Raw genomic sequence first — 25,953 nt, 5'->3', positions numbered from 1 at the left:
GTGCTGCACAACTAACCCCCTTCTACTTGTAGCTCAGGCTGTGAAGGATGCCTGGTGAGTCAAGCAAGTGGCAAGCATGCTCTATCTAGATGTCTCACAGGCTTTTCCAAATGTGGCTCACAAACAGCTGTTGGAAAGGATGAAGGAGATAGGGGTTAGATGAGAGCACAATTGAATGGATGGCATCCTTCCTGAAGGAGCACTGGACAACATGTTGTAGTTTGATGACTATGTCCTCTGATCCCTTTCAAGTTCTAATGGGAGTCCCACAAGGCTCTCCCCTCTCAGTCATCCTGTACCTAATATACAGCTCAGGCCTCCTAGGTGTTGGTACACAGATCAAAGGTTCAAAGGAACAAGACTCTCAGCTTCATTGATAACATGGCCTTTGTTGTGGTTTCAAACAGCATTGCAGAGAACATAGAGAAACTCAAGCAACTTGCAGAGGAAGGACTGGAATAGGGCAGCTGACTCAGCCTCAAAATTTGATGTCACTAAGTACCAGCTAGTACATCATGCATGCCATTCTGACTCCTTTTGAGAACCAGCATTCTCCACTGAAAGTAGCCAAAACACTCATCAAACCAAAAGATAGCACTAAATACCTTGGAGTACACATCAACAAGAAGCTCAACTTCAAGGAGCACATGGAGTATACCATTGGAAAAGGAGTGACAGCAGCATCAGCCCTAACACAGCTCACCAACACAACATCTGGTATACCTCACAAGTTTATCTGATGACTGTTCATAGGCCTAATGGTTTCAAGAATGGAGTATGCATTGCCAGTCTGGTACAACCTGATACATGAGGACGAGGAGAGATGCCAAGGAGCAGTAGGAATGGCAAGGAAGATGAGCAAACCTCAGTGCTTAGCATGCAAGGTTATGGCCAGTGGTCTAAGGTTGATGTCCATGGAGACCTTAGGCTATCACATCAATGTCCTTCCCACACACCTTTGCATGAACCTTGCAGCTTACAAATTTGCAGTCAGACTGTGCACTCTCTCACCCTCTCACTCCCTCCAAAAGGTGGTAACACACTGCAAACAAGTCTCATGCTTCCATTGGTCGCTGATCCACTACCTCATGGCAGCATTTGAAGATCTCCACAAAGTTTGGAAGACTATTTCTGCTGGCAGAGCTGACATGATACGATCCACTGCTCTCAAGTTCAGTATGGCTGACTTCAAGAAGTCAGCAGAGCAAGATGTGGCAAAGTTTCTCAAAGGTGACCACTACATCTACTCTGATAGATCTGGCTTCAAAGCAAAGATTGGGATGGCTGCATGGATGCAACCATTAGAATCTGCTCCAAATGGGGAAGTACTACACTGTCTTCATCTGGGTCCTGAAACTCATCATACTGTCTTTGAAGTGGAGCTAGTAGGCACTCTCCTTGCAATTGACATTATCAAGAGTACATCTCACCTCACTAAGGCAACAATACTCCTAGACTCACAGGCTGCCATCCTGGTGCTTCAGTCTGGAAACACAAAGTTGGGAAAATAACTTGTAGAGGAGTTCCATGACCAGGTCTGCAAGCTTCAAACTGTCTGTCAAACCCTTTGTATCCACATCCAATGGGTCTCAGGACACTGTCAGGAGTGAAGGTAATGAGAATGCAGATGTTGGTGCAAAAGAGGCTGCCCAAGGTTCCTCTATGCCACTAGCTAACCCCTCTATTCTATCGCACCCTTTATCATGAAATAAGACTGCAGCAATCACTTTGTATACAAAGGCAACCAAGCAATATGTGAGCAAACCAATGGAAGACCTCAGCAAAAGGGAAATTCACAAGATGCTTCAACAATGCCCCACCCTCAGCCAAAGTACAATGGCTATACAGCACATTATCCTGACCCAAGGCCAGCCTTCTAACTCAGCTATGCTACTGGCCATATCTCCCTCAACAGCTATCTACACCATATCAAAGCAGCAGCATTGAAGAACTGTGACTACTGCAATGTTCCTTGAAACTGTCTCTCACTTCCTCCTATTCTGCTGCCAGCTACACAAATAAACAGCAAGTGCTCTGCCTGACACATGAAAATTGCCTAACCTACAACTTCATCATCTCATAAACACTAAATCCAAACATATTCACACAACTATCAGCTTCATCAACTCCACAAGACACCTTCCTAAATACTTCAAAATCCATGAAGATCATCCTCCCCCATAGAAGGTAGCTCAAGATGCATGCTCCTTGGCAGGAACCTTGTGCCTCTCTCGGGCATGCGAGGGGGAGAAACCATTTGCAGACATTCCTCTCACCTCTGCTGCGGAGGAAAGTGGTCAAAAGATACCCCCATAAACTGAACTAACAGAACCCTTATCTGAATGTATAGCTATCATGAAGTCCTTGTGGACACCTGCAAACCCTCATCCTCAAAACATGTGATCCCTCTCCCTTATTCTGAGCCCAAACTGGTCATTCATGGCATGACCAACTCTCCCCTGATTCTGAACTGTAATTACTGATACCAACTCCATAGAACTAGAATAACCGTACTTAGCACATTAGACAACTTAGCTGAAGTGGGCCGCTGCAAGCACAGCAGGTATGAGTCCGAAGTTTCACAAACTGCTTACAGATATATTTATATTCAGCTTAGCAAAATCCTGAGCATGGTGAGCTATTCTTACACAAGTATAGACTGTGTAATGTAGATTATATATTAGTATACATTTCATGGAATAATCATATACATTGAAGTCTACTACCTGTCAGAGAATAACAATGAAGACGATGCTGTATACATACAACATCATCAGCATATAAGGCTGACCCTCATCTGGCACGGTGATTGATATGAGTATTCAAAAAGATATTGATACCACCAGAAAATGTACCAGTTTTTGCAAATGATTGGTGGAGATGATGAGGTCCTATATTCCCTGATGTATGCAATGCAAATTCATGTCAGCTGTATTTGAGGAAGAATGATAAAAGGATGCATACATTCCATCTTATCATGTTAGAGAAAATCACACTCGTCAACAGCCATACTCGTACATTGATTCCACAGCCTCATTGGGACATGCAAGAGTTTGAGATGTGTAGGTGAGCTGAGTGGCATGGTGCAGCCTGATGTTAGAATGAGATAGAGTAGGCAGAGGGAAATTTCAGTATTGAGGTGGAGATGTTGTCAACATGATGAGCATGCAGTGGGTAGCACTGTGCTACTCTGTTTTGTATATATTCCAGGCCCTATATTGGCAGCAGTGGCATAGGCTAGGGATGAGGGAGAGTGCAAGGTAGGGATTGGCAGTGCCATAGAGCATCACAGGGAGATTGCAAGGGGAAATAGTGGCCACCATCAGATTTTCCAGTATGTAAAACAGAGGTGGGGGGTCCGACAGTGGTCATACAGTCAATGGAGGGTGTGGGATGCGGCGGGAGTGAGGGTAGGGTTGTCATCATTATCACTGGTGATGACAATATTGGAGAGGATAATGGGCCTGATAGCCATGATCCCCCATGTTGAAAATGGGGAATGCATGGAGATGGGGAGTATTTGGGACCTGGGGCAGGCAGTAGGGAGCAATGTTGGTATCAGGCAGGGGTGGCAGTGGCATGGCCATTGGTGCTCACATTGCTGTCATCTTGGTGTCATCCGTCACATACTGGAGAGCAGCATCAACGTTCAGATGGATGTTGCCATTGCTGTCTTTGTCAGATGTTGGGAGGTCAGTCTTCTCCTGCTCTCCCCCTTATACCCTTCTGCACTCCTGCACCTTCCCCAGCACATCCTCCTTCCACAGTGTCCATGCCCTAACCTCTTCCTTACCCCTCCATCATCCTTGGACCATCCCCACCATTCTCACCACTGTCGTTGTTGTCCTATTTGTTGTTGTTTTCATTGTCCCAGATGCTGTATGTTCGTTCCCTCTCCATACTTCTAGATGGCACCCAATGTTGGATACATGACTGCATTCGTGGTTGTTGGCTGGTGCAGATTCACAGTGTGTAGGTGATTGGCCTCGATGTCCTTAATGTCAATGCAGGAGGTGCTAGGTAGGAGTTGGCACCAGTTTTGGGAGTAACAGATAGCAGGAAAGGTCATAGACATCATCCTAGTCAATGAGATTTACTGCCATAGTGTTTTGTGGGCATCGCATGCAGTGCTGCCTCACATGAGGGCTTATGTGCAGGGTGGAGGGTGAAATGGGGCTCTTGAGGCTGTCAGATAAGGAAGAAGCATCTAAAATAGACCAATAAGTATTGAGATCAATGGAACATACCTCTGAGTTTGTATACCAATCCCAGCTGATTGGTGCATAATGCTGGTACGGTAGGAGAGATGAGTAATCAGATCAAGGATTGAAATACTGAGTGAAGTCCAGCTGCTAAGTTGTTACCATTAAAGGTGCATTGTTCGTCACTATTGAATTCTAAGGTAAAACTTAAAATGCAGGGTCCAGGTTCAAAATGTAGCACAAAAGAATGAATCCTTGTAAACTCAGACTCGTAACTCACACATCCAAGCTCAATGAACACTCCCTTAGAATACAGACCACAACATAGTTTACAACACCCACTAGTGCAATGTAGCCACAAGATTGTATGCATAGACCCTGACAGGGTCTCAGGTACTTTAAACAAGATTCATTCATTCATTCAAGGGCAAATATTGCCTTGCAAAAACTGAAAACGGAAAGTGTGACCACGTGTAAGGTAGCCGGCTTTGCCGCTTGCCGGCGCTACTCGTTATTTTCAAAAACTTAAATACGGTCACCTCAATTGAGCAAATCCACGTGCTCGGGGGTTCGCGTCGCGTTTGCTACCAATCGGCTAGCCTAATACGCCGCTCAACACTAGTTTGCCCTCTCTTCCATTCCATGGCGGCGAAAGACATCTCCGGTTTGCCTTCCGAACGTACGGACGGTTTCTCATACTACCGTGACCACGACATCCATATGGATACCGCCAAGGGGTTACCCATATCAGGGTTTGATATCCATATGAACACGGCGAAAGGGCTGACTTTTTCAAATGACATCAACATGCAAACCGCAAAAGGAACCTCGACCATCAAGCAGCCCGGACTTCAGTTGTGGGAGAGGGAGCTGCTCGATACGGCAGAGGTCAAACGCAAGGCCACCGTCGCCCAGTTATGTAGGTATTCTGTCGATCTCATCCGAGATAATCCTCATGTTGTCCAGATTTCCTCGATTATTACTTCCAGACGCTAGGGTACCTTGCTGCCCGCAAAGAACGGCGAGTCAAGTTCGACGAGGACACCAAGGCCCGCGATCTCAAGCCCTCCGAGTATTCCAAAGAGTTCAAGAGCTACTGTGGGCGTGAACGCGTCCTTCTCCGCAGGCGGCGTACCAAGCTCCGCGTCGACCAATTCCATATCATCGCCCAGGTGGGCCAAGGTGGATATGGAGAGGTGTTTCTCGCCAGGAAGCAGGAGACAGGGGAGGTCTGTGCTCTGAAAAAGATGAAAAAGAAGACGTTGTTCAAGATGGATGAGGTGCGTTCGTCGCCACTCGCTGGCGATATGAGGCTTACATCTTCCAGATCCGTCATGTTCTCGTTGAACGCGATATCTTGACCGCAACCAAGACGCCTTGGCTCGTCAAGCTCCTCTACGCCTTCCAAGACCCCCAATATGTCTATCTCGCCATGGAGTACGTCCCTGGAGGCGACTTTCGTACTCTTCTCAACAACTCAGGCGTCCTCAAAGAAGAACACGCGCGATTTTACATCAGCGAGATGTTCGCCGGCGTCAACGAGCTCCATAAACTTGGGTATATTCATAGAGACCTAAAACCCGAGGTATGATAGCACATCGAGAAACGGAACTGGCATACTAACGTACAAACAGAACTTCCTCGTCGATGGCACAGGACATGTCAAACTGACAGACTTTGGATTGGCCACCGGCGCACTGAACCCCCGACGAATTGAGTCTCTCAAAGCTAAGGCGAGTTTACCGATTAGTCCTATGCGGACACCATCTATAATACTATTATAGCTCGACAAAGTCAAAGATAACGAAATCATCCATAGATCAACTCTAGAACGCCGCTCTATTTATCGCTCTATCCGTAATGAGGACCCTCGTTATGCTGACTCCATAGTTGGATCGCCCGATTACATGGTTTGTCCTCGACTAGCAGGTGTTATCCTTCGCATTGACATTCCCTGCAGGCTCCTGAGGTTTTACGCGGCAAACCCTACACATTCTCTGTTGACTACTGGTCGCTAGGCTGCATACTGTTCGAATTCCTCGCCGGTTTCCCCCCCTTTAGCGGCAGCAACCCTGAAGAAACATGGACAAATCTCAAGAACTGGACAAAAGTCCTTCGAAGGCCCGAGTATGACAAGCCTGAGGACCTGGTGTTCAACTTGACGGACACGGCTTGGGATGCGGTAACTAGGTATGTTCATCAGTGAGATCCTATAAACAACCTCGCCCTGATGATGCGAAGATTACTCTCTCACGCAAGCGTCCGATACGCCACCCTGCCGCAAGTTTCCGCTCACCCCTTCTTCGATGGTATCAAATGGGATGACCTGCGTTCTGTCACTGCCCCATTTGTACCTGCTCTTGACTCTGAGATCGATACTGGCTACTACGACGATTTCACCTCTTTGGAAGACATGGCGAAGTATGCTGAGGTCCGCGAGAAGCAGAGGAACGTCGATCAAGTGAAGGAGAAAGATGAAGGATTCGGGAGGGGAGTATGGGTTGGGTTTACTTTTGGAAAGAATGGGCCTGGGGCCGGTGGGAAAATGGGTGGTCTGGGAGGTGGAAAGTATGACGATGGTGCCTTGGCGACTATTTTCTGAGTAGATACCCTGAATGAGAAGTAATTGCGTGTACATCGTCTGTTAATAGCATCTGGTTTGGAACTTTTATCCATAATCAAATTGCACAGGTAAACGTAATGGTGCATAGTCACGAAATAATAACTGAATAAGATAGAGCATGGTAAAACAGTGGACTTGGAAGGGCGAGTATATCACCACAAAAACATATCATCACCGCGTCCCCCGCCAACTTCATATACCTCAAATTTGAGGCTACACTTCATATTGTTCCGTGAGTAATTCAGCTCCGCTGAGCCGATCTCGACATCGCATGCTCCCAGCTTGACCGATTTCGCAAATGAAGGACCCCCACCTCGTGTCCACCGATTCCCTTTCAGCGCTTTCAGTTCGTCACCGAACAACTCCGCGATTTGTGCCTTGGTAGTCTAGGCGCAGTCAGTACATATACATAGACTATTAGCAGGAAAACCAAAACTCACGAAACGAATAATCGTAACCGCGCTCTTTGGCTTATTCTGGGGTGTGGGCTGTATCAAGACGCCCTTACCTCCGAATAGACCGTCAAACTCGGCCTGTTCGAAGACTTCGTCGCACTTGATCGTCTTGGATGTTCCTTGGAACTTGACGGTGTCGGATTTGCAGTCCTTCTTGATCCTTCAGGGATATCAGAACACTAATGACCAGCTGGCTGAAAGTGACGGCAACTGACCTGTCAAATATCTTTTTGAGCTGCATCTTGCGTTTCTTCTCGTCGGCTTTGCTCGCACCTGCCTTCACGCTGCCACTTGCGACGGACTGGGGTTCAGCGAGGATAGTGCTCGTCCTGGTGCGTTTTGCAGGAGGCCCTTGCACTTGTGCACTTCTCTTTGCCTCCAACTCATCCTCTAGCTAGAATGGCGCGTATTCAGCAGTCGTAAAATACAATTGCACGTCGTACTCACCTGAAAAATCCTTTGCTTCATCGCCTCGACCACCTATTACCGATAACATCATATTAAATCCATGTCGACGCGTCAAGAACTCAACTCACCAACGAGCTCGCCTCAAATTCCTTTGTAAGATCGATAGTCTCTATAAAACGGCGCGTTAGTCGCGTCTCCCACCAAGAATAATACTGCCACCGTACCTCCATCGACAGTCGTGATGGTGCGCTTTCGCGGGTTCTTCTTGCTGGCGACGTTGCTTATGTTCTCTTTGTCAACGACTGGGAACGCGATGGTAGCCTGCATTACCGGAAATGTTTTGCAGATGATGATAGTCGGAAGATGAAGAGAAAAGGAGGCCCGTCTAGGTCAAAACTTGCTTGAAAATGGATCTTGATTTTTCCCACGCCATCACCGCGCCAAGGTACGGCCTTTTATAGATTAACCGAAAACGGCCGGTAATATTGCGTGTGCAATTCCTCCTGAACTTGTCCTGAACCACGTTGAACGAAAGAACATGTTTCAAAATGAGACAGTATACACGACGGGTAAGGGTTAATCCAGGGGAAGGCTCGGTCTATAAGAGCTAAGGCTATGAACTGCTGTATTCAAATGCGCCAATTACAGATGCAGTATAGATTTTGATATGTAAGTCTAGTGACTCTAGAGCTTGAGGCTTTGACGACAGGCTTGAAAGATTAAAATTAATTCTTCCATCTTCAACCCAGAAAAATAGTAAGAAATTTGACAGGGTAGAAGCACAACAAAGTTCTTACATTTTGACAAGTCGGTCCCTCCCTCCGCTAACAATTTTATCAGCCACAAAATCGACGCAATAGACCTCATCAGTATGTCCCGGGAGGTCAGTCTTGATTTTATACGTTTTGAGATCCCATATCTATGCACAAAGATTGTCAGCCTAAAGCAATGAAAATTCGACGAACAGACTCACTTTAAGAGTACTATCTTTACTCGCGCTAACCAACAGCCTGCTATCCGCACTCCATGTCACTCGATACACTGCACCAATATGTCCTCGCAGAGTAGCAACATATTTTCCTGTCCGGCCTTCCCAAACACGCACACTGTTATCCCATGCCGCTGAAGCAGCCCACCGACCGTCTGGAGAGAACGCAACATGACTTATCTGTCGCTGGTGTCCCGTCAGTCGAGCCACAGGCTTCAATTTGCCTGAAGAAGGCTCAGATGCAGGTGATGATGAAGGGAAGAGAGACCACAAGAAAAGTGTGTGATCGTCTGAGCCAGAAATGAGCACTTCCGGCGTGGTGGCGAGTAGGGTCGTATATCTCTTCAAGGCAAGCTGTTGCGCTGAAGTACGTCTCAGTATTACGGAAAGAAGCAATAGAGCTAAGGCTTACCTTCTTCGTCTGACTGGGGTTTCTTGCCTGTATGATCAAATGGCCCCGTGCGCAACACAAAGTCCGTATTCAAAGCTAATGTCGTGACCCAATGAGCATGATCTTTGAGGGTATGAAGTGGTCGGCCCTTCAAAGAAAATGTGAGCGACGAGTACGATCAAAAAGGACCAAACTTACCGTCGTCGCATCCCAGACACGAACCGTACGATCGCTTGACGCAGTATATAAAACACCCTTGCCAACACCGCCCCACTTCACAACATTGACCGACGCTGTATGACCACCAAGGGTGTACTCTACTCTTCTTGTTACAGTAGACCAAACACGGACTGTTCCATCCTTGGACGACGAGGCCAATCGGGGAGCGGCCGCATTGAGATGTATGGGTTCCCAAGAAAGTGAAGTGACCCATTTCGTGTGTCCTTTAAGCGCATCTCCAATCGGCTTCCCAGTTTTCGGGTCCCATAGGCGAACATGACCATCATGACCGCCAGTTGCAAGCTTCCTCTCCATCGCCTCCCATTCCACACAAAGAACCCAGCCTTTGTGGCCCGAAAGTACATGAGACGGTGTCTCCGTATTCAAGTCCCACAACCGAGCAGTTCGTGTCTCCAGAACCGGTAGCGAGGAAGTTTCCGGTCGGTGAAAATGAAGCGCAAAGAATGGGCGAAGTGTGTCCTCCAAGAGACGATGAACATCTGGTCGCTGGTCGTACACGGAATACGCTCTGAGGCGAACATCGTACAACAATCACGTCTTCTTCGGTGAACGAATTTGACGGGTGGTCGATAACATCTGCCTCTATTGACTTGGATATCACGATCCGAGTTGGTGCAGTGGCAGGAGCATCTTCGTCGTTTGGTAGTGTAACATGGAATAAAAAAGGAACGGGATCTTCATCCTACATATTCAGTCAGTTTCCAAGTCTGTGAATAAATACTCCACGAAACGCACCTGTGTATTTAGCTTATTCACCAGAGCCTCTAATCCTTCTCTTGATACATTAGCAGGCAAGTTCACAGCTGGTGCGAGAGGTCGGCCGTCATCATCCGATACGAACTGAACGAGAATGTTGAGAGGCGGTTTTGGTGGTTCTGGCGCTGGCTCGGGGACGCCATGATACAACTTGACGCGCTTAGGAGGTGGTAACAGAGTAGCCATGATAATTTTTTTGGCCGGCGGTACCGGCATGCGACCCTTTCCAAATGCGGTCGCACAAATTAGTGACTCAAAAAGTAACAAGATATTCCATTGATACAGCACATACCCAAACCCAGTAGAAGAGAAAGCATATAAAACTAGCTAGAGGCACACTGCGTAAGTATATATATGAGACGTCCATGGCGGCTAAGTATATGTCGTGAGATAGTGAGTATAACATGTCTAATGGTACACGATGCGCAAACAGAAAACGAGAGCAGCAGAAACCCGAAACCCAAAAACCAAAAATACCTCCCATTAGTATCCTCCATCTGGATCCATCCACCGTGCGGGACGCACACGCCAATGCTTCCCTCCAAGTCGTGAGGCAGCCCTTTCAGCTGTGAGTTTGTTGATAATGTTCAGCAAATCACCCCGACGAAGAGGTTCTGAACGATGATAAGTCAACAAGAAAACGCTACATCGACCTCGACTTACTCGTAATATGTTCGTCCTGTGGATCAAACCCGTCAGTAACTGTAGTACACTATGCGCGCGAACAACACACGTACCATGCCCGCTTGCATACAACGTTCCCTGTCACCAATCACTGAAATCGCAAATAAGAATCTCAACGAAACCAAAGCCTAAAAAATACGTACTGGCATGAGCAGTCAAAGCAATTATTGGTATAGGCTGCAAATCGGCGTGCATTTCATACGCCCTAATCAACTCCGTCGCCTCCATACCACCCATGAACGGCATCGAGACATCCATCTAAAGTACGTCATTATCAGGAAAAACAGTCAAGGAACTGGAGGGTAAACCTACCAAAATGATATCGTATGGCCTGTTCTGCAACACTCGTCTTTTAAACGCCTCTACCGCGCTATTACCATTCTCCGCAATTTCGACGCTATGTCCGTACTTCTCCAAAATCTTCACGGCTAGTTGTTGGTTCACAACGTTATCTTCGGCGAGAAGAATATCCAAGGTCGTATCATTTGGTACAGTCACCGGGACCACAGTATTCGATTCCAGAGCGGATATTAACGCAGCTGAAAGGTCATGAGGGGTTATCGGCGTCGTGACCTGAGAGCTGATGCTATTGTCCAAGCACCACTTCACTGGAAGAATTTCAGAAGGGATCATCGTGTGGATGAAAAGATACTCACAGTTAAGCCGGGGCATATATGGAGCCAGCAACACAACAGGTATGTAGCGAAGATGCTCGTACTCCCGAAGGTTCTCGGTCTGTGAAGAAAATGGTATTGACATGCCTAGAAGATCAGAAAAGGAGTAGACACTCACAACAGCCAGAGAGTCGGCCACAATAGTATCAATGTGTGGACATTTTGCTTTATCCGCAACCTCAGAGACAGAATGGACCACATGAACCTTTAGACCTAGATTCCGTATGCTCGTCGCTACCCCTGTATCATCACCTAGGCTGTCCATATAAAGGATCGTTCGCTTCGAGAACGGTGACATCTTGGACAAGATATTATCCATGGAGCTATGGCTGATCTGTGAGGTGATTGTAAAGAAAAACTTGCTTCCCCTTGCTACCTCACTCTCGACCCACATATTCCCTTGCATCAAATTGACCAGACGCTTCGAGATTGATAGTCCTAGACCTGTCCCGCCGTATTCCTGGTAGAACGACTATCAGCCGAACGTACAGAAAATATAAAGGAACTAGCCCTAGTTGTTGATCCATCCGCTTGACAGAAAGTATCAAATATGATGTTCAACTTTTCTCTCGGTATACCAATACCCGTGTCACTAACACAGAACTCCAGCGTCACATTCTGGTCATCGCACGCCACTAGCCGGCCATAGAATCCAATGTGTCCTTTTTTCGTGGGTTTGGACCGCGTAAACTTAATAGCATTGCCCACCAGATTAGTGATGACTTGTCTCAGACGTAACGAATCGCCAATGAGCTGATCGGGGATATCAGGAGAGATGTCGAAGGTCAAGTCAAGGTTGTTTTGATTCGCGCGCACGACTAGCGTCTTAAGAATGCCGAACACCGTTTGACGGAGAGAATACGAGACAGCTTCCATTGTCATCCGGCCAGCTTCGACTGCGTAGAAAGGCAGGTGAGTTAGGTCGACTCTTTATCCGCCAAGACTCACTCTTGGAAATATCCAGAATATCATCGATGATTAACAGTAACGACCGCGCTAGACTATGGACTAACAGCAAGCTCTCTCGCTGAGATCTATTCAGATCACTGTCGAGCGTGAGCTCCGTCATACCGATGATCCCATTCATCGGCGTCCTATGCGTGTGTCAGATTAAACGACAGACACCAGGCACGTTAACTCACCTAATCTCGTGAGACATGTTGGCCAAGAACTCACTCTTACTCCTGTTTGCCAATTCAGCCGCCTCTCTCGCCGCAGTATTCTTCTGGATGCTATCTCTCAAATTGAAGACCATACTGTTGATATGCGACTTCAGTGAGTCCATCTCTCCGCTCGCTTCAACGGTAATGAAACGAGTGAAGTCACCATCCATGGCAGCTGCTGAGATCTGGGCAAAACCTCGCACTTGGGTGGTCAAATTTCCTGCCATGGCATTTACGGACAACCTGCTTGGAGATAAGAACGCAAGCGCCGGTGAGCACAATAAAAACACCTACGTGATCTCCTGCCAGATACCTTGGACATTACCTACGTCTGCTACACCACCTAACTTTCCTTCGGTTCCAACCTCACGCGCGACTTTCTTCACCTCGACAGCAAAGATATCAAGCTGGTCAATCATCTTGTTGATCGTCTCGACCAACTCCAACATCTCCCCAGAGACCGATACGCCGACGATCTTTTGCGTTAGGTCGCCGTGCGCCACAGCGGACTGAGAGGTAGAGATATCAGCGCCTTGATACGAACCGGTGAATAGACAGGACGCACCGTCGCGATTGCAATAACCCGGACTTGGTTAGTCAACTAGACGGCTGGTGAGCGGTAATACCCAGGAGTGAGAATGCACAGTGTCACATACGTTGTTAGCCATGACGTTGACATTATCGGTCAAATCCTTCCATGTTCCAGCGACATTCTTCACCTGAGCCTGGCCACCCAGTCTTCCTTCTGTGCCGACTTCGCGCGCAACCCTCGTTACCTGAACAGAAACATCATAAGGAATGAGCAGAGACAGGTCCAAGTCATAAATTGCACCTCATCAGCGAAGACACTCAAAGACGATGTCATCTGATTGACAGTTTCTTTTAGCTCGAGGAATTCCCCTTTCACATCAATCTCGACGCGCTTGGACAAGTCGCCGTTCGCAACGGCCTTCGTGACTTGAGCGATAGACCGCACTTGGTTCGTCAGATTCATAGCCATAAGGTTCACGTTGTCTGTTAAAGCCTGAATCGAAATGAGCGGCCGTCGCAAATAATTACTGCGTGATCTAACCTTCCATGTTCCGAAAACTCCGGGTACGACAGCCTGCCCTCCCAATTCACCCTCCGTCCCAACCTCCAGACTAACACGCGTCACTTCGCTCGCAAAGACACTGAGCTGCTCAACCATCTTGTTGACAGTGATCTTCAGGTCCAGCATTTCACCTTGAGCGTCAACGTCGACAAGCTGAGTCAAATTTCCTGTCGCCACAGCTTTGGTTACCTTCGAAATTGACCGCACCTGGTCGGTCAGATTGTTCGCCATCTTGTTCACGTTCCTAGTCAAATCTGCCCAGGTACCCTTGACACCTTCGACCTTCGCCTGACCCCCGAGGATACCTTGTGTACCAACTTCCAGAGCGACACGAGTAACCTCGGATGCAAACGCATTCAAATCGTCCACCATGGAATTAACCGTTGCCTTCAACTGATGCATCTCGCCCTCAACCTCGATTTCCACTTTCCTTGTCAAATCACCCTCTGCAACTGCCGTCGTTACGGAAGCAATCGATCGAACTTGATCCGTCAAGGATAAGCACATTCGATTGACGTTCTTCACGAGCTCGAACCAGACGCCCTCGACATCTTCCACAGTCGCTTGACCACCCAACTTGCCCTGGGAACCAACCTCAAGAGTTACACGGGTAACCTCAGCGGCTAATGCTCGTAACCGGATGACCATTCCATTGACGGTATTCTTCAGGTCGAGAATCTCCCCTCGTGCATCGACCTCGATTTGCTTGGATAGATCGCCAACGGCAACAGCTTTGGTGACCGCAGCTATGGATCGCACTTGACTCGTCAAATTTGCTGCGAGGTTGTTGACGACATCAGTCAGTTCTTGCCAAGTGCCTTCAACGTCAGGAACGACAGCTTGACCCCCGAGTCTTCCTTCTGTACCGACTTCCTGAGATACTCGAGTTACTTCTTTCGCGAATTTGCCGAGTTTCTCAACCTAAATATAGACAGTATTAAAAGAGGAGATAATGCGAAAAATAGGGCACGCACCATAGTGTTGATAGCGTCCTTGAGACTGACCATTACCGCGCCACGAACCTCAACAGTAATCTTCTGACTAAGATCGCCGTTGGCTACCGCATTGCAAACTCTAGCGACATCCTGCACCTGATCTTTGAGAAGCTTGAGCTCTTCGACGGCACTTAGACCACTTTCCACAGCGGCGGTGGCCAAAGGACCACTCGGGGCAACAATAAGTGGTGAACTGGGTGAAAGTTTGATTCCAAACGACGACATCTTCTTGACTAGATCTGGCTCGGTAAATCGAGTGCTGCAGGTCGGACAATAAACGAACTCGGCAATTGGAGATGCAGAGGATATGTCGGCAGCCTGCACGGGGATATTTTTATGGAAAAATGAAGGTGCTGAATCGCTGGATGATAGGTCATCGAGGTTGATAGAGGCCGGCACCGCAGTCGGCGCACGGGTAGGTGTGGTAGTCGTGAATTGCGTAGGCGGAGGAGTCATTGTCGTCGCCTTTATGGTAGCAGAAACCTGCTTAGAGTCGGTGCCGAGAGACCAAAGAGCCTTCTCAGCACGGTACATTCTCCCGGCAAAGTCAGAGAGAGTACGCAAGATAGAATCTGTCTGCCAGTCGGATGGGCCGGTATACTTGGGCAAAGAGAGGGATCCAGGACCCAGGGCATAGGCAGAAAGTAGGGCTATGAGGTGAGATCGAAAGGGATCACCGGGATCGTAGCTCGCCATGGTGGTCGATGAGCAAGAGCCTTTCGGCGACGAGCTCGTAAATGAATGGAAGGATGTGAGAGTGCTCGTGAGACGGGTGATTAACCACGTGCGGGCTGATCCCCGTTTCCCCTTTTAGCACCACTTCCGGCAGTCACTGTGCAATGATAAATTAACATTCCATTTCACTTGCGGAACTATCTGTATGAAGTGGCGACGACCAAGGAACGGTCTACTACTAAACGAAGGATACTATGTTCCGCCAAGAACTGAGCCAAGGTCATTGAGTATAATGAAACTCAGCGTTGCCTGTATATGAAAGCGTCAAGTTCCATCGCTTCGGACAACTGAGACTACAAAAAGTGTAGCACGTCTTTGATTTGTTTTCTACGTGACATCCTTCGCATGTGCATTGTTTCTCGCCGACCTCTCTCCTTTTGGGAGGTTGTCCTGGAAAAGGTCCCACGAGAAACTTAGGTGCGGAGTAGGGAACCGCAGTTAAAGAAAAGAACTGTACCATTTGCCCACGATACTTGCATCTATTAATGTTATACCTTCTGACATTTGCGCGTAATCAATACTTTCAGCGTCCAGTGACTTGTGCCCCGCCAATCCTGTGATACTGGGGTTGCCTAATACTCCGATCCTTTCTTTAGTAGATGGATGGATAACGATGTCGTATTTTGGGAACTTATCCGTCCAGCTTAGAACTCTTTCCAAGAAGAATCATGGTTCCGTGTCAGAGCGAGGGGCTCCATCCAGAGCAACACAGTCCCAAGATGTCAACTGTAACACCAAGCCTTAGTTCTGGGTAACGGCGACGTAATAATGACTCAACCGGACGTCGCTAGCTCCCCTTTCGACAGTCGCATAAGTACTGTAAGACAGGTACTGAAACCCCCACTACGGTCTTCACTGCGCAGGTTTCCACGCCAATGACAAGAAACCCCTGCTGTAGTGTGCCGTGAGGAGCGAGTAGGAACAACGCATAGAGCGATAGATGGTTAACGGAGCCTGGGCATCGACATCGTGGTGAGAAGAACCTTCAGCTCTGTCACTGTTCGGTTAATCAGTCTGGCGAACGATATTTCTACGGGAAACCGCGCCTTATTTTCATGTATACTGGAAGCATTCGACGCAAACTGATGTTGACCAGCGGTCGCAATATGACAGAGGCTCCCGGGAGCATCACTGAATTGTGCGCCGTTACGGGGGATTACTCCTTGGATAATGATCGGGAATGCAAGCATCGGAGAATGGAAGTAACACACGCAGTAAGTAGTGTGGTTACTGCCCAGGGGCTTCATTGAATGCAAGGTGGCGCGCGCCACATATAGAATCCGCGATGGCAAGTCGAAAATGGTACGCCTCGCAGAATCCGACCCATAGACTTACACACGTTTGACCTCGGTTTCCATCGTTTTCTCCATAGAAAATAGGTAGCAAAATTAGCACGAGCCCGACGAGTAGATAGCTGGAACAAGCACAGTGCGCAGAACTGGTCCAGAAACTTGCATAATAATAGATGAACGTTATGGCATGCAAAGCTCCAAGCCCTATAGACCCGTTAGTTCTCTTGGTATAACCCAACACAGTGTGGTCACAACTCACAGATTATCGATCATCTCGTGCAGTTACTTAGAGAAATGCTTCTCTTGAACACATTAATCTGCATGGCGTCGCAAAGTGGCAAGAGTTATCTCAGACGAAAGCGAGTGCGAACGGCGCCATCTTTTGGCTACTTATTCATCCCCGGAGCCACATCGGTGAAGTGATTGCATTCCCTTTACTCTAGATCCGTAGAGTAGCAATTCAACCTGTCGAAGTACCTACAGGTCTGAGTTCTTCCCGGCTCTTCTCGTCTTAGTCTCGACCACGATTGGAGGGTGATCTGTCCCGGCGAACTGAGTAATGGACCCCGAAATAGCGCCATGCTGTTCAATCCTCGTGATAAATGCCGCAGGCAAAGGAACCAAACTTGAATCAGGCTGCGAGGGCCTTGAACGTTCACGGCCATCGAGATCGATATCGTCCGTGATAATTGTCCAAGTAGAAGCCAATTCTGTGTAAGCAGTTCGCCACACTAACTGGGGGTTGGTGCTATAACATGTCATTCAGTTTCACGTCTCAGCTCAAGCGTGCATCTCGGAAACTGAAGAGGCATGAGGCTCCAGCTGACAGAAAACGTTCTCGAACTCTAAACAACGGGAGTTTTCAAACTCCCAGCTGTTTGCTGTACGTTGATGGCATTCTCAGGCTAACGAGAGTGCATTTCACTGACATATCTTGGAAGAGATAATTTAAGCAAGAACATCCGAGCCAACGTGGATTGAGGGAGATAACTTACGGCTGATAAGTAGCCCTCCGAACTACTTGCTCCTAGAAGCACCGAGGGGTGAAGAAGTAAAGCCTTGCTTAGCATAATCATTTGCGGACGAAAGGAGGGAGAGTAACCTGATCTCACAGAGTATTAGGCGGTACATAAAACAGTTCGTTTTTAGTCATCACGTGGTCCGCGTCTCGTCTCAATTAGTCTCAAATTTGAATTCAGGACCCAAAAGACGCGTAGCCTTTTCCAAACTTTTCCCATGGTCAGGAAGAAAGTCCTGCAATATGAACAGAAGATCGACTTGGAAATTTCAGAAATAAGGCTCTCCGAACACTGGCCGATGTTCTCTATCATGACCGTCAACCTTTCAAGCTTCCCGGGATCCGTGCTATGTTAACCAATTTCAACTCTCTCATTTCAACTTCAACTGGCTTCAAATCAAAAGGGGGGTATGTTCGATGTGCATGCATTCATATTATTCTCTAATTCACATGCTACCTGTCTTCCTCGTCAAGCTCCCCCGTAGGGCTGCTCGATTTCCTATAGATAGGCTCGTCTTCTCATTCACACTGGATTCATCTCTGCTGACAACATGAGCCGTGAATGCTACTTCTGTGCCAGTCGTCTTAGCTCCCGACATTTCCTACACCCGCATCCAGATCCGTGAAGAATGCCCGTACCAGAACTGTGGATTGTATCAGGGCACCCAAACGGCTGGCTCCGATATCGGCGAGCTGCGGCTGTTGTGGTAAGAGCATCAATTGATGTGCTTATAGTTCAAAAACGCGAGGACGAAACGTTGGGTAGATGGGTTAACAGGTGGGGGCTCTAGAGATCCAATGCCCCACTGCCAGTGATCCGTCAACCGACGCTCTGACCCACCTCCGTGTACCAAAAGTGAGGAATACACGACGAATGACATACAATGGTCATCATCGTGTCGTCAGTAGGCCACTATTTCAATGCCTTTGCTACAGTTGAATTCCTCTAAGTGCCATGCATGATTTGAACTCAATTAAATTATACTGCTAACCGTACACTTTATGTCCCATAATCAGACCTTCTCGTATCCCTGTCAATCGTGGTATTAGACATGAATTCAAATGTCTAATATCGTTGCTGTGGTGAGTTTTCTCCCTTTCTTGGGCTTTGTCACCGTACTCATCTTTCTGCGCAGTTCAAGAGTAAGTTGAACTCCGTTAAGTACTTGGTCAACTTTTACTGATGTTCCTACTACCTCCTTTCAGCCAATCTTGACAACAAATATGGCATGTGGGGCCGAGGAGCCTAAGCTTAGGACCTGCACGAGCTCTCAGGCGGTCTTGTCCGAAAGCCTCAGTCTAGTGGGTAATATCGTGGTGTTAAATCATGCAAGCTTTCAGACTACAACACTCCATACTCAAAGTCTTCACTGAACCTATGTTGTAAATAATCAAATGGTCAGATTAGCGCACCCTGGCTCCACAAGTACTTCTCTACAACAGACTAACGGTCAACCAGCCACACGAACGAGCATGAACGGTATACTACGGCTTCTTCTCGACAGGTCACGCACCTGCCCACACCCAACGCGATCAACCTCTCAGCCGCTGATCCCTGCGTGCCGGCTGACAAGCCTTCAAGATAATGGACTCAACCTGACCCCATCCTTCACCCCCCTTTACCGAAACGAGAAAAGGGAACAACCTATCTAGATAATGAGCAACACTCGCGTAGCAGTGAACCCTTGTACCGATCGCACGGAAGGTGCGCAATCTATGGGAGAACACACCACCGTCCCGAAGCGGTGAATCCCATTCAGGAAACGTGATAGGTAAGGCTAGGTCGGTCAAGTGGGGACAGTGTTTCGCTAGGGTGGCGAGGATTCCATATGTCAGAGACGTTTCCCAGAGAGACATAATATGAATTAATCTAATTTCCGGCCAGCTTGTAGCGAAACGATGCTCAATATCGTCGTTGTCCAGGCAGAGCGTACCGTGATAAATGATTTTCTGAAGTTTGGATAAATCATAGAGCGGCTCTGTGGCAGCTCTCAAAGTTTTCCAATCTGCAAGCCTGTGTTGGCTGTGGAACAATATCAGACTTGTAAGAGATGGAAATCGGAATGCAATTTCCACATGAAAGGCTTGCACGAAACCTACAAGATCAGTAACATCCTTGTCGGATGTGTCGCGATAAGTCAAGGAAGTCAAGGATCCTTGACGGATTAGCCTAAGGATGTGGGGCATCAATGAAATATGAGCGTTGATATGAAGAGATTTCAGGGATGGGAATGCGATCTGTGCCTGACGTTTCTGGTGCTTGTCGGTTTGAGTGATGACGACCTGGAGCTCAGCAAGGTGAGGTAGCGAGGAAAGCTGAACCAAAAAATTGAGGTCGACCGAGTACGCTTCGATATTCAATTTACGCAACTGGCGCAAATTAGAGAAGCTGCTGAAAAGACAGATCTTTTCTAAGGGGCCGCGCGTATCATGTCCCCCAAGAAAAGAAGGTCCTTCGGGAGCGATGGTCAATGACCCAAGTCCTGGTACTTTCCATCCAACCGTCCATATAGCCATGAATGTTATATCAGCTTACTGAGTCCGAAGGGAAAGTGATCTTAACTTCATCTAGCCGAGGACTGGACAAGAATAAGAGTATGCAAGGGTCGGCGGCAAAAACCAGATCAACCGTAAGCTTCTGCAATTCGGGAAGAAGGGGTTTTTGTTTCTCAGCAAGGTGTAGGAAGATGGTTGGGGAGTGCGATTTGCGCGAGTGCGCATCAAGAGTGATAGAGCGGATACGACTCGAGTATCGGTCGAATCGGGCCCATGTTTCGTCTGATATGGCATCGGGAGGTATCTACGAACATGAGTAGTGATTTGATGTAAAGTGGGATCATGACGTATCCATGGGAGATTGTTGGATGAGAGGGCACTAGGGAAGATAGACAATAACGGTTTCATCCCGCTTATGTCTTGCCAGAGGTAATTCAGAGCTGTCTCACAAGTAGCATGGCATGTCAAAGCCAGGGCACAGAGGGTTTTGTTACCCATTCTGTAGTGTGTAGGAAAGAGTTCGATGAAGCCAAGTTCTTCGCGGAGAAACCAGCATATAATGTCGAGTAGAGATGGATTGTACAAGACACATTGGGCTGGGCTGCTAGCGGGTTCCATTGAGTGAAAAATGAAACGAGGTCCTGGGGAGGGTGGCTTGGGAGGCTCATGCCTAATGATTCGGAAACACAATTTTTATGTCATGCATCGTGGCTGGATGTGAGAAATAGAAGAGGCCGAAAGCATGGTTAATTGTCGCCCTAAGGCCGCTGGAAAGCCACGTGTATCACAGTCGAATCTCATCGATGGTCTTCAAGATGGATACTCCAACCAACGACTAACCTCGTGTAATACAAGTACTCTGAAACGGACAACAGTCAAGATTTAAGACTTGAAGGTTTGCAAGTTGCCAGGAACAGAGGGCAGGTTCTGACGAGCGTCAGACTTACGCCTTGGTTCAAAAATAGAATCTAGATCAAAGGTTATCTCGCTGTCGAGTAATAAAGGATGAATGAAGGTGATCTGAATCGTATTTAGCATCGTTAGCGAACAGAAACAGCTATAGAACGGAACGGGTTCTCTGGTAATTCTTGCGGGACTGATCGTTGACCCATTTCGTATGGACTTGTAACGAGTCGCACCGCATAAACTTGGAATTTTTAGTCGAGAGACAATTGCTCTAGACTTGGTAGACGTCACCGGAAGGGAGCTGATTCCGAAACTCGGTTCAACAGCGCTACAGATCCTCTAAGCCGGCACTTCAGCTTAGGGTCAAGTGACGCGTCTCAATGAACAAAGCGTGGCGATCTTCAGGCGCTTCCGGATACTGAAATGGAACCGCGACAATGCTTCAGTGCTCCCGCGAAGATTGAGACAATGATGAACTGGCCATATACAGGCCAGATTTCTGCCGTCCAGATCTGAGTTCAATGAATTCGTAAAGCATGAGTTCTTTCGGTGTTCGATCAAAGTACAAGAAAACCAGGCATATAATACCAAGTCGGTCCGGATAATACAGACCATCTGGACTCCATGTCGAGGAACGAACGAATGAAAAGGACCTCTAGATCATGATTCTGAGGCAAAGTATAGTCAAGTGGTGCCTGGATTGAACTCCCTGTCTTGATGCATCGTGGCTCGCTGAGAAATGGGGGAGAAACGAAAAAAAATGCGGCGTGTAGCATTGAATTTCATCTATAGTTCAACAGTCCGATGCGTGGAGTAATAGAGCTGCCTTGGCACTGTCGTTCGAGACCACGCAGCGTAAGCGGGTCTAGTGGATGCGTACGAATTACCAGACCATAAGACCGAACTTGGCGGGAGTTGACCTTGGAGGCAACAGAAAAACCAATTCCAGTCGGGGGCGAGTTTCTACGTCCGCGTCGACGTTCCCGCGAAGATTGCAACAATGATGAAATACGAGTCTCGTCAAGACCATGTTTAGCAGGAGGCCCAAGTTGGCGTACAGATTCGCCACCCGAAGACAATCAATCACCCTTATCGTGAGATGGACGTATCAGGTATGATTGCCTTTATGTTATAGACCCAACGATGCTGATAGAACGACACCTCTTCGTTTATTGAGATACAGAAATACAAAGCGTTCTTCACGGCGTCGAGGCGGCCGAATCCAGGTCCATACTGTCGTCTTCGGCGGCCATAACAAAAGTAGAAAACTGGTGCAGCTGACGCCTAGCATTACACAAGTCAGTAACCCAGCACAAAACCCCGACAAATCACACACACGGACCTCTTCCCATTCCGAAGCTGGGTGAGCATCCTGATAACCTCATCCTGCTCTCTCACAAGAAGCTCGCCACCCGGGAGATCCAGCGCGAGGCGCCTGGCATTCGCTACGGCATTGCGAAAATCGTTGGTCTAATAATGCCGTCAGCGCGAAAAAGAAAGCAATACAATCGGTCGAGCTTTGGCTTACCGCATGCAATAAAGCCTGCTTGGCTTGCGGCGTCGTAATTCCCTCCGACTGTTGCACGAGGTCGAGAACGACGACAAGTTTAGTGATGAGGCTCTGGTAGAGGGATGATGGAAGAGCCATGCGGCCGGGGCCTGGACCGTGACCCCCGCCTGCCAGTTCTTCCTCTCTCTCTCTTCTGCCTCCATGTACCGCCACCATCGTCATTAATCCTTTCCCAGCAACACAGTGCTCTAGACAGCGCCGGCACCGACGTTGGCAGGGGGAAAGCATCATTCAGGGTCGTGCTTCTGATTCTGAAAGATCGGATTCGGAGGCAGATGGACAGCATGGAAATGCGACTTTTGTTGATTGCTCCATTCCTATTCTCTGCCTTTCACTCCCACCACTATGCAGGTTCGTCCTTTTCGTCTCCCCTGGTACCTCGGTGGAGCTCATCGTTTCGTAGCTGCCAGCAGAGATTGTGTGTATCGTGCTTGATGAGCTGCGCGACGACGAGGAGGCGCTGAGAGCATGTGCTGTTGTGTGTACTGGGTGGACGCCGATTGTGCAAAAGTATCTCTGGCGGAAGCTCGAGATAACACTGCACGTACGGACCAAGTCACATCTACCACCTTTCAAGCCGACAGTCAGGATAGCGCCCGACATACGGCCTTTGTACAAAGCATTCAAGTCGTCACCCCATCTCGCTGGAAATGTCAAAGAACTCGCAGTCAAGATACACGGCGACTACTGGCGCTATACCTCTCTTTCAACTATCATCTCAAACTTCATCGTCAGCAGAATATCCAGGATATGGCACCGCTACCTGCCATTTATTCTTGAAAGCCTCATTAACGTCGAACGATTCTCTTTCACCAATTACCTTCTACATCCTTTACTCACCACATGCCCTGATACCGTCAGAGACGCGTTCATTAGCGTACTCCGGCGGCCCGACCCTCAATACCCTCTCAATGCCATTCGGCTCAGCGCTAGAGCTCTTCACAATGCTCTGCGAATGCCCCCACCTCTCAAGCCTCTCCGTAGGCATGATCACCTGCCGCAGTCACGTCGACCTTTCCCTTTACCCCCGCGTCCCCGCCCTCACACCCAACTCGCTCCTCGTATCCTGCGGCAAGTTCTGGTACCTCCGTCTCCTCAACCGCGAGTTTCCCTTCCCAGTCGTCGATCCACTTTGACAACCTCCACCGGATACAGATCCATGTCGGCATGTGCTACGTCGTCGGCGACGTCAGCGTGGTGAACACCACTGAGGAGGTCATAAGGAGAAACAGAGCTACTCTTCGGCATCTTGCGTTGAATGTCTGCTTAAGTGGTATGTTCTTTCTAATTGTAGTATCCATAAGCTAAACAAGCTATATAGAACCTCTCACGACCCTCATTGATCCAACCACACTCCTCTCCGTCGACTTTCAAATCCACTCTACCTCGCGCTCAAGTCAAGAGCACCCCGCTCCCAGATCCTGGCTTGACTGGCTCATCACCTCCTTCCCCGTCCCATCCGCCGACGTCTCCATCGAATCCTGCACCCTCCAACTCGTCCAGTTCTGCCTACTCGAAGACGTGCGGATGTTCTACGACAAGTGGGAAGCTTTAGATGCGATATTCACTTCGTGGCCCCGCCTAGGAAAGCTGTCCGTGCAGATTCAGAGACAGCCTTACAGAGCGGTGTTCTCCCCCGAGTCGGACACCAGGTTTCCTGTCACGAGAGTTGATGTGCAGGAGATGTTTCCGCGTATGACGAAGGAAGGAAAGTTGGTCGTAATCGAGACTCAAGCTGGAAGTTTTTGAATTGGAATGTATGTATGTATATCGGAATTATTATGACTGTTCTGGATGGATATTGTCCGAGTCGGCGAGGTGCTATTCTTGCAATGGCAGCACAGGATGTGAATAGAACCCGATTCAGACAATAACCTGAAGACAATTTTATCACGCGTGGCCTATTATCGTCTTGTATCATTCTGTAATCAATAGAGCACGGTTCCTTTAGGAAAAACAACTGATGATTTTGAAGTTGCTGTCAAGAATGCTATGTCTGTGTGCCCTCTTGCGCCACACATTGCGTTGATGGTGGTGGTGGTGACATCAATATGTATGCAGCGGTGATCCAACGGATAGATTGTACCTGAGTGTACACTAATTTCGACAGACAAGCATAGGCCAGGGGGAATCACGTTAATTCGTAAAAGTTGACGACATAAAAGTACCAGTATTACCACGGAAAGCATAGCGAAAAAGACAGTAAGTAGGTATAAATTAACAAAGGTATCATCTTAAAAAGTCCTCGTGAAAGGAAACGTAAAGGTGCGTGGTAGGTTTAGATACGACGAGAGGACCAGTCCTTTCGAAGGTACTAAAGCGATTATGAGTACAAAACCAGGGCGAGGGGGGGAAAAACAAACTCACCCTCGGGCGCTTCTCAATAGCCTCATCATCAGAGCTTTCATCCAACATAGTAATTGATTTACGCTTAATGCGAATCACGATATAGGACTGGTCCTGTTCCTGGCCACAAATGAGATAAGCTGTCAAAATTCAGGAGAACCTGCTAAGCGGACTAACCGGCGGGGTCATGAGCGCAGAACTACAGAACGAGCCACCAGAAGAGTCCGTATTGGGCACGCCGCCGTCGCCATCCGACCACGCGGAGAAACATGAAACAAGCTCTGGCCCGGGCGGCGGGGAGCGGCGGCTATCAGGGATGATGATTGGCGGGAGCCGCCTTGTCTCGGGGACTGGGACCTGTGGATATATAGCCTCGGACGCCGCGTGGACGAGCGCGCTCCCTGGGTGGATAGAGTCGTCGATATGAGGCAGTGGGACGAGCGAGACGTATGTCTGGGGACACGCGGCGGCTTTGGGGACGTTAACAGTGAGGTGCAGGCGGGCGGCGCGTTTACGGGCGTTATGCGTGGGGCGGACGGAGGCGCGGTGGGAGTCTGCGATGTATTCGTACTGCGCCTTTGAGTGGCGCAGTGTGTTGGCGAGGCGGGCGAAGCAGTGGGCGGGGAGGGATCGAGGCATAAGAGCTAGAATAAGCACGCACTGCGTGGATACGAGGAGAAGAGGGAAGGAAGGGAATGGTATGTGAATCTCCTGTGTTCGAGCTTATAGTGAACTAACCTTGGACCCACAACGCAAGCATTAGACGCCAGGGAAAACAAAAGAACCCGGTCTGCTTTAGGACGAGTTATTGTTTTCTTGACATAGGGGGCACCAGAGAACAAGGACATTTCAATTATTGAAGGAAGCCAGCCCTGAGGACAAAAGGAGGAATATATGCCCTGGATAGTCGTAACCTTT

General features: G+C 48.4%; 11 protein-coding genes across 11 annotated transcripts; 4 read left to right on the top strand and 7 right to left on the bottom strand.

Annotated features, from left to right (window-relative positions):
- Positions 1-492: 492 nt before the first annotated feature.
- EV420DRAFT_1721464 (uncharacterized protein) lies at positions 493-1,511 on the top strand (the record flags this gene model as incomplete). The annotated part of the gene is made up of 2 exons (XM_060479765.1): positions 493-717; positions 754-1,511. The coding sequence occupies exons 1-2, from the start codon at positions 516-518 to the stop codon at positions 1,509-1,511; spliced, it is 960 nt and encodes a 319-aa protein (XP_060325271.1). The 5' UTR covers positions 493-515.
- Positions 1,512-3,437: 1,926 nt separating this feature from the next.
- EV420DRAFT_1484514 (uncharacterized protein) lies at positions 3,438-4,183 on the top strand (the record flags this gene model as incomplete). Its single annotated transcript, XM_060470088.1, has 3 exons — positions 3,438-3,692; positions 3,909-3,968; positions 4,106-4,183. 3 exons carry the CDS (start codon positions 3,438-3,440, stop codon positions 4,181-4,183), a joined length of 393 nt encoding a protein of 130 aa, XP_060325270.1.
- A 486-nt stretch (positions 4,184-4,669) lies between these two features.
- EV420DRAFT_1314432 (AGC/NDR protein kinase) lies at positions 4,670-6,868 on the top strand. Its single transcript, XM_060468632.1, has 7 exons — positions 4,670-5,121; positions 5,169-5,482; positions 5,530-5,787; positions 5,837-5,935; positions 5,987-6,112; positions 6,163-6,392; positions 6,444-6,868. The coding sequence occupies exons 1-7, from the start codon at positions 4,845-4,847 to the stop codon at positions 6,802-6,804; spliced, it is 1,665 nt and encodes a 554-aa protein (XP_060325269.1). The 5' UTR covers positions 4,670-4,844; the 3' UTR covers positions 6,805-6,868.
- EV420DRAFT_1340135 (uncharacterized protein) lies at positions 6,864-8,090 on the bottom strand. Its single transcript, XM_060468919.1, has 6 exons — positions 7,913-8,090; positions 7,817-7,857; positions 7,728-7,760; positions 7,496-7,674; positions 7,266-7,440; positions 6,864-7,211 (listed from the first exon to the last, which is right to left on the bottom strand). The coding sequence occupies exons 1-6, from the start codon at positions 8,013-8,015 to the stop codon at positions 6,978-6,980; spliced, it is 765 nt and encodes a 254-aa protein (XP_060325268.1). The 5' UTR covers positions 8,016-8,090; the 3' UTR covers positions 6,864-6,977.
- On the bottom strand, positions 8,068-10,259 carry EV420DRAFT_1573444 (WD40 repeat-like protein). The gene is made up of 7 exons (XM_060474381.1): positions 10,043-10,259; positions 9,684-9,989; positions 9,266-9,661; positions 9,089-9,215; positions 8,662-9,038; positions 8,486-8,607; positions 8,068-8,426 (listed from the first exon to the last, which is right to left on the bottom strand). Exons 1-7 carry the CDS (start codon positions 10,247-10,249, stop codon positions 8,414-8,416), a joined length of 1,548 nt encoding a protein of 515 aa, XP_060325267.1. The 5' UTR covers positions 10,250-10,259; the 3' UTR covers positions 8,068-8,413.
- Positions 10,260-10,546: 287 nt separating this feature from the next.
- On the bottom strand, positions 10,547-14,897 carry EV420DRAFT_1277304 (uncharacterized protein; the record flags this gene model as incomplete). The annotated part of the gene is made up of 16 exons (XM_060468022.1): positions 10,547-10,677; positions 10,727-10,742; positions 10,801-10,838; positions 10,891-11,005; positions 11,060-11,355; positions 11,404-11,482; positions 11,540-11,881; positions 11,911-12,317; positions 12,370-12,515; positions 12,564-12,827; positions 12,879-13,093; positions 13,150-13,185; positions 13,241-13,360; positions 13,417-13,608; positions 13,657-14,598; positions 14,652-14,897. 16 exons carry the CDS (start codon positions 14,895-14,897, stop codon positions 10,547-10,549), a joined length of 3,585 nt encoding a protein of 1,194 aa, XP_060325266.1.
- A 276-nt stretch (positions 14,898-15,173) lies between these two features.
- Positions 15,174-15,368, bottom strand: EV420DRAFT_1277262 (uncharacterized protein; the record flags this gene model as incomplete). The annotated part of the gene is made up of 1 exon (XM_060468018.1): positions 15,174-15,368. A coding segment is annotated over one exon (195 nt), but the record flags the coding sequence as incomplete, so codon positions are not given.
- Positions 15,369-19,250: 3,882 nt separating this feature from the next.
- On the bottom strand, positions 19,251-20,234 carry EV420DRAFT_1648617 (uncharacterized protein; the record flags this gene model as incomplete). Its single annotated transcript, XM_060478196.1, has 1 exon — positions 19,251-20,234. One exon carries the CDS (start codon positions 20,232-20,234, stop codon positions 19,251-19,253), a length of 984 nt encoding a protein of 327 aa, XP_060325264.1.
- Positions 20,235-22,318: 2,084 nt separating this feature from the next.
- On the bottom strand, positions 22,319-22,767 carry EV420DRAFT_1484510 (uncharacterized protein; the record flags this gene model as incomplete). Its single annotated transcript, XM_060470087.1, has 3 exons — positions 22,319-22,403; positions 22,462-22,589; positions 22,648-22,767. The coding sequence occupies 3 exons, from the start codon at positions 22,765-22,767 to the stop codon at positions 22,319-22,321; spliced, it is 333 nt and encodes a 110-aa protein (XP_060325263.1).
- A 166-nt stretch (positions 22,768-22,933) lies between these two features.
- EV420DRAFT_987409 (uncharacterized protein) lies at positions 22,934-24,144 on the top strand. The gene is made up of 3 exons (XM_060484264.1): positions 22,934-23,040; positions 23,093-23,962; positions 24,011-24,144. Exons 1-2 carry the CDS (start codon positions 23,035-23,037, stop codon positions 23,888-23,890), a joined length of 804 nt encoding a protein of 267 aa, XP_060325262.1. The 5' UTR covers positions 22,934-23,034; the 3' UTR covers positions 23,891-23,962; positions 24,011-24,144.
- Positions 24,145-24,967: 823 nt separating this feature from the next.
- Positions 24,968-25,674, bottom strand: EV420DRAFT_1484508 (uncharacterized protein; the record flags this gene model as incomplete). The annotated part of the gene is made up of 3 exons (XM_060470086.1): positions 24,968-25,003; positions 25,057-25,155; positions 25,213-25,674. 3 exons carry the CDS (start codon positions 25,672-25,674, stop codon positions 24,968-24,970), a joined length of 597 nt encoding a protein of 198 aa, XP_060325261.1.
- Positions 25,675-25,953: the final 279 nt, after the last annotated feature.

Source organism: Desarmillaria tabescens, assembly GCF_030435595.1.
Source record: "Desarmillaria tabescens strain CCBAS 213 chromosome Unknown EV420scaffold_52, whole genome shotgun sequence".
NCBI lineage: Eukaryota > Fungi > Basidiomycota > Agaricomycetes > Agaricales > Physalacriaceae > Desarmillaria > Desarmillaria tabescens.
The sequence above is the reverse complement of the archived record's forward strand: the minus strand, read 5'-3'. Positions and strand labels throughout refer to the sequence as shown.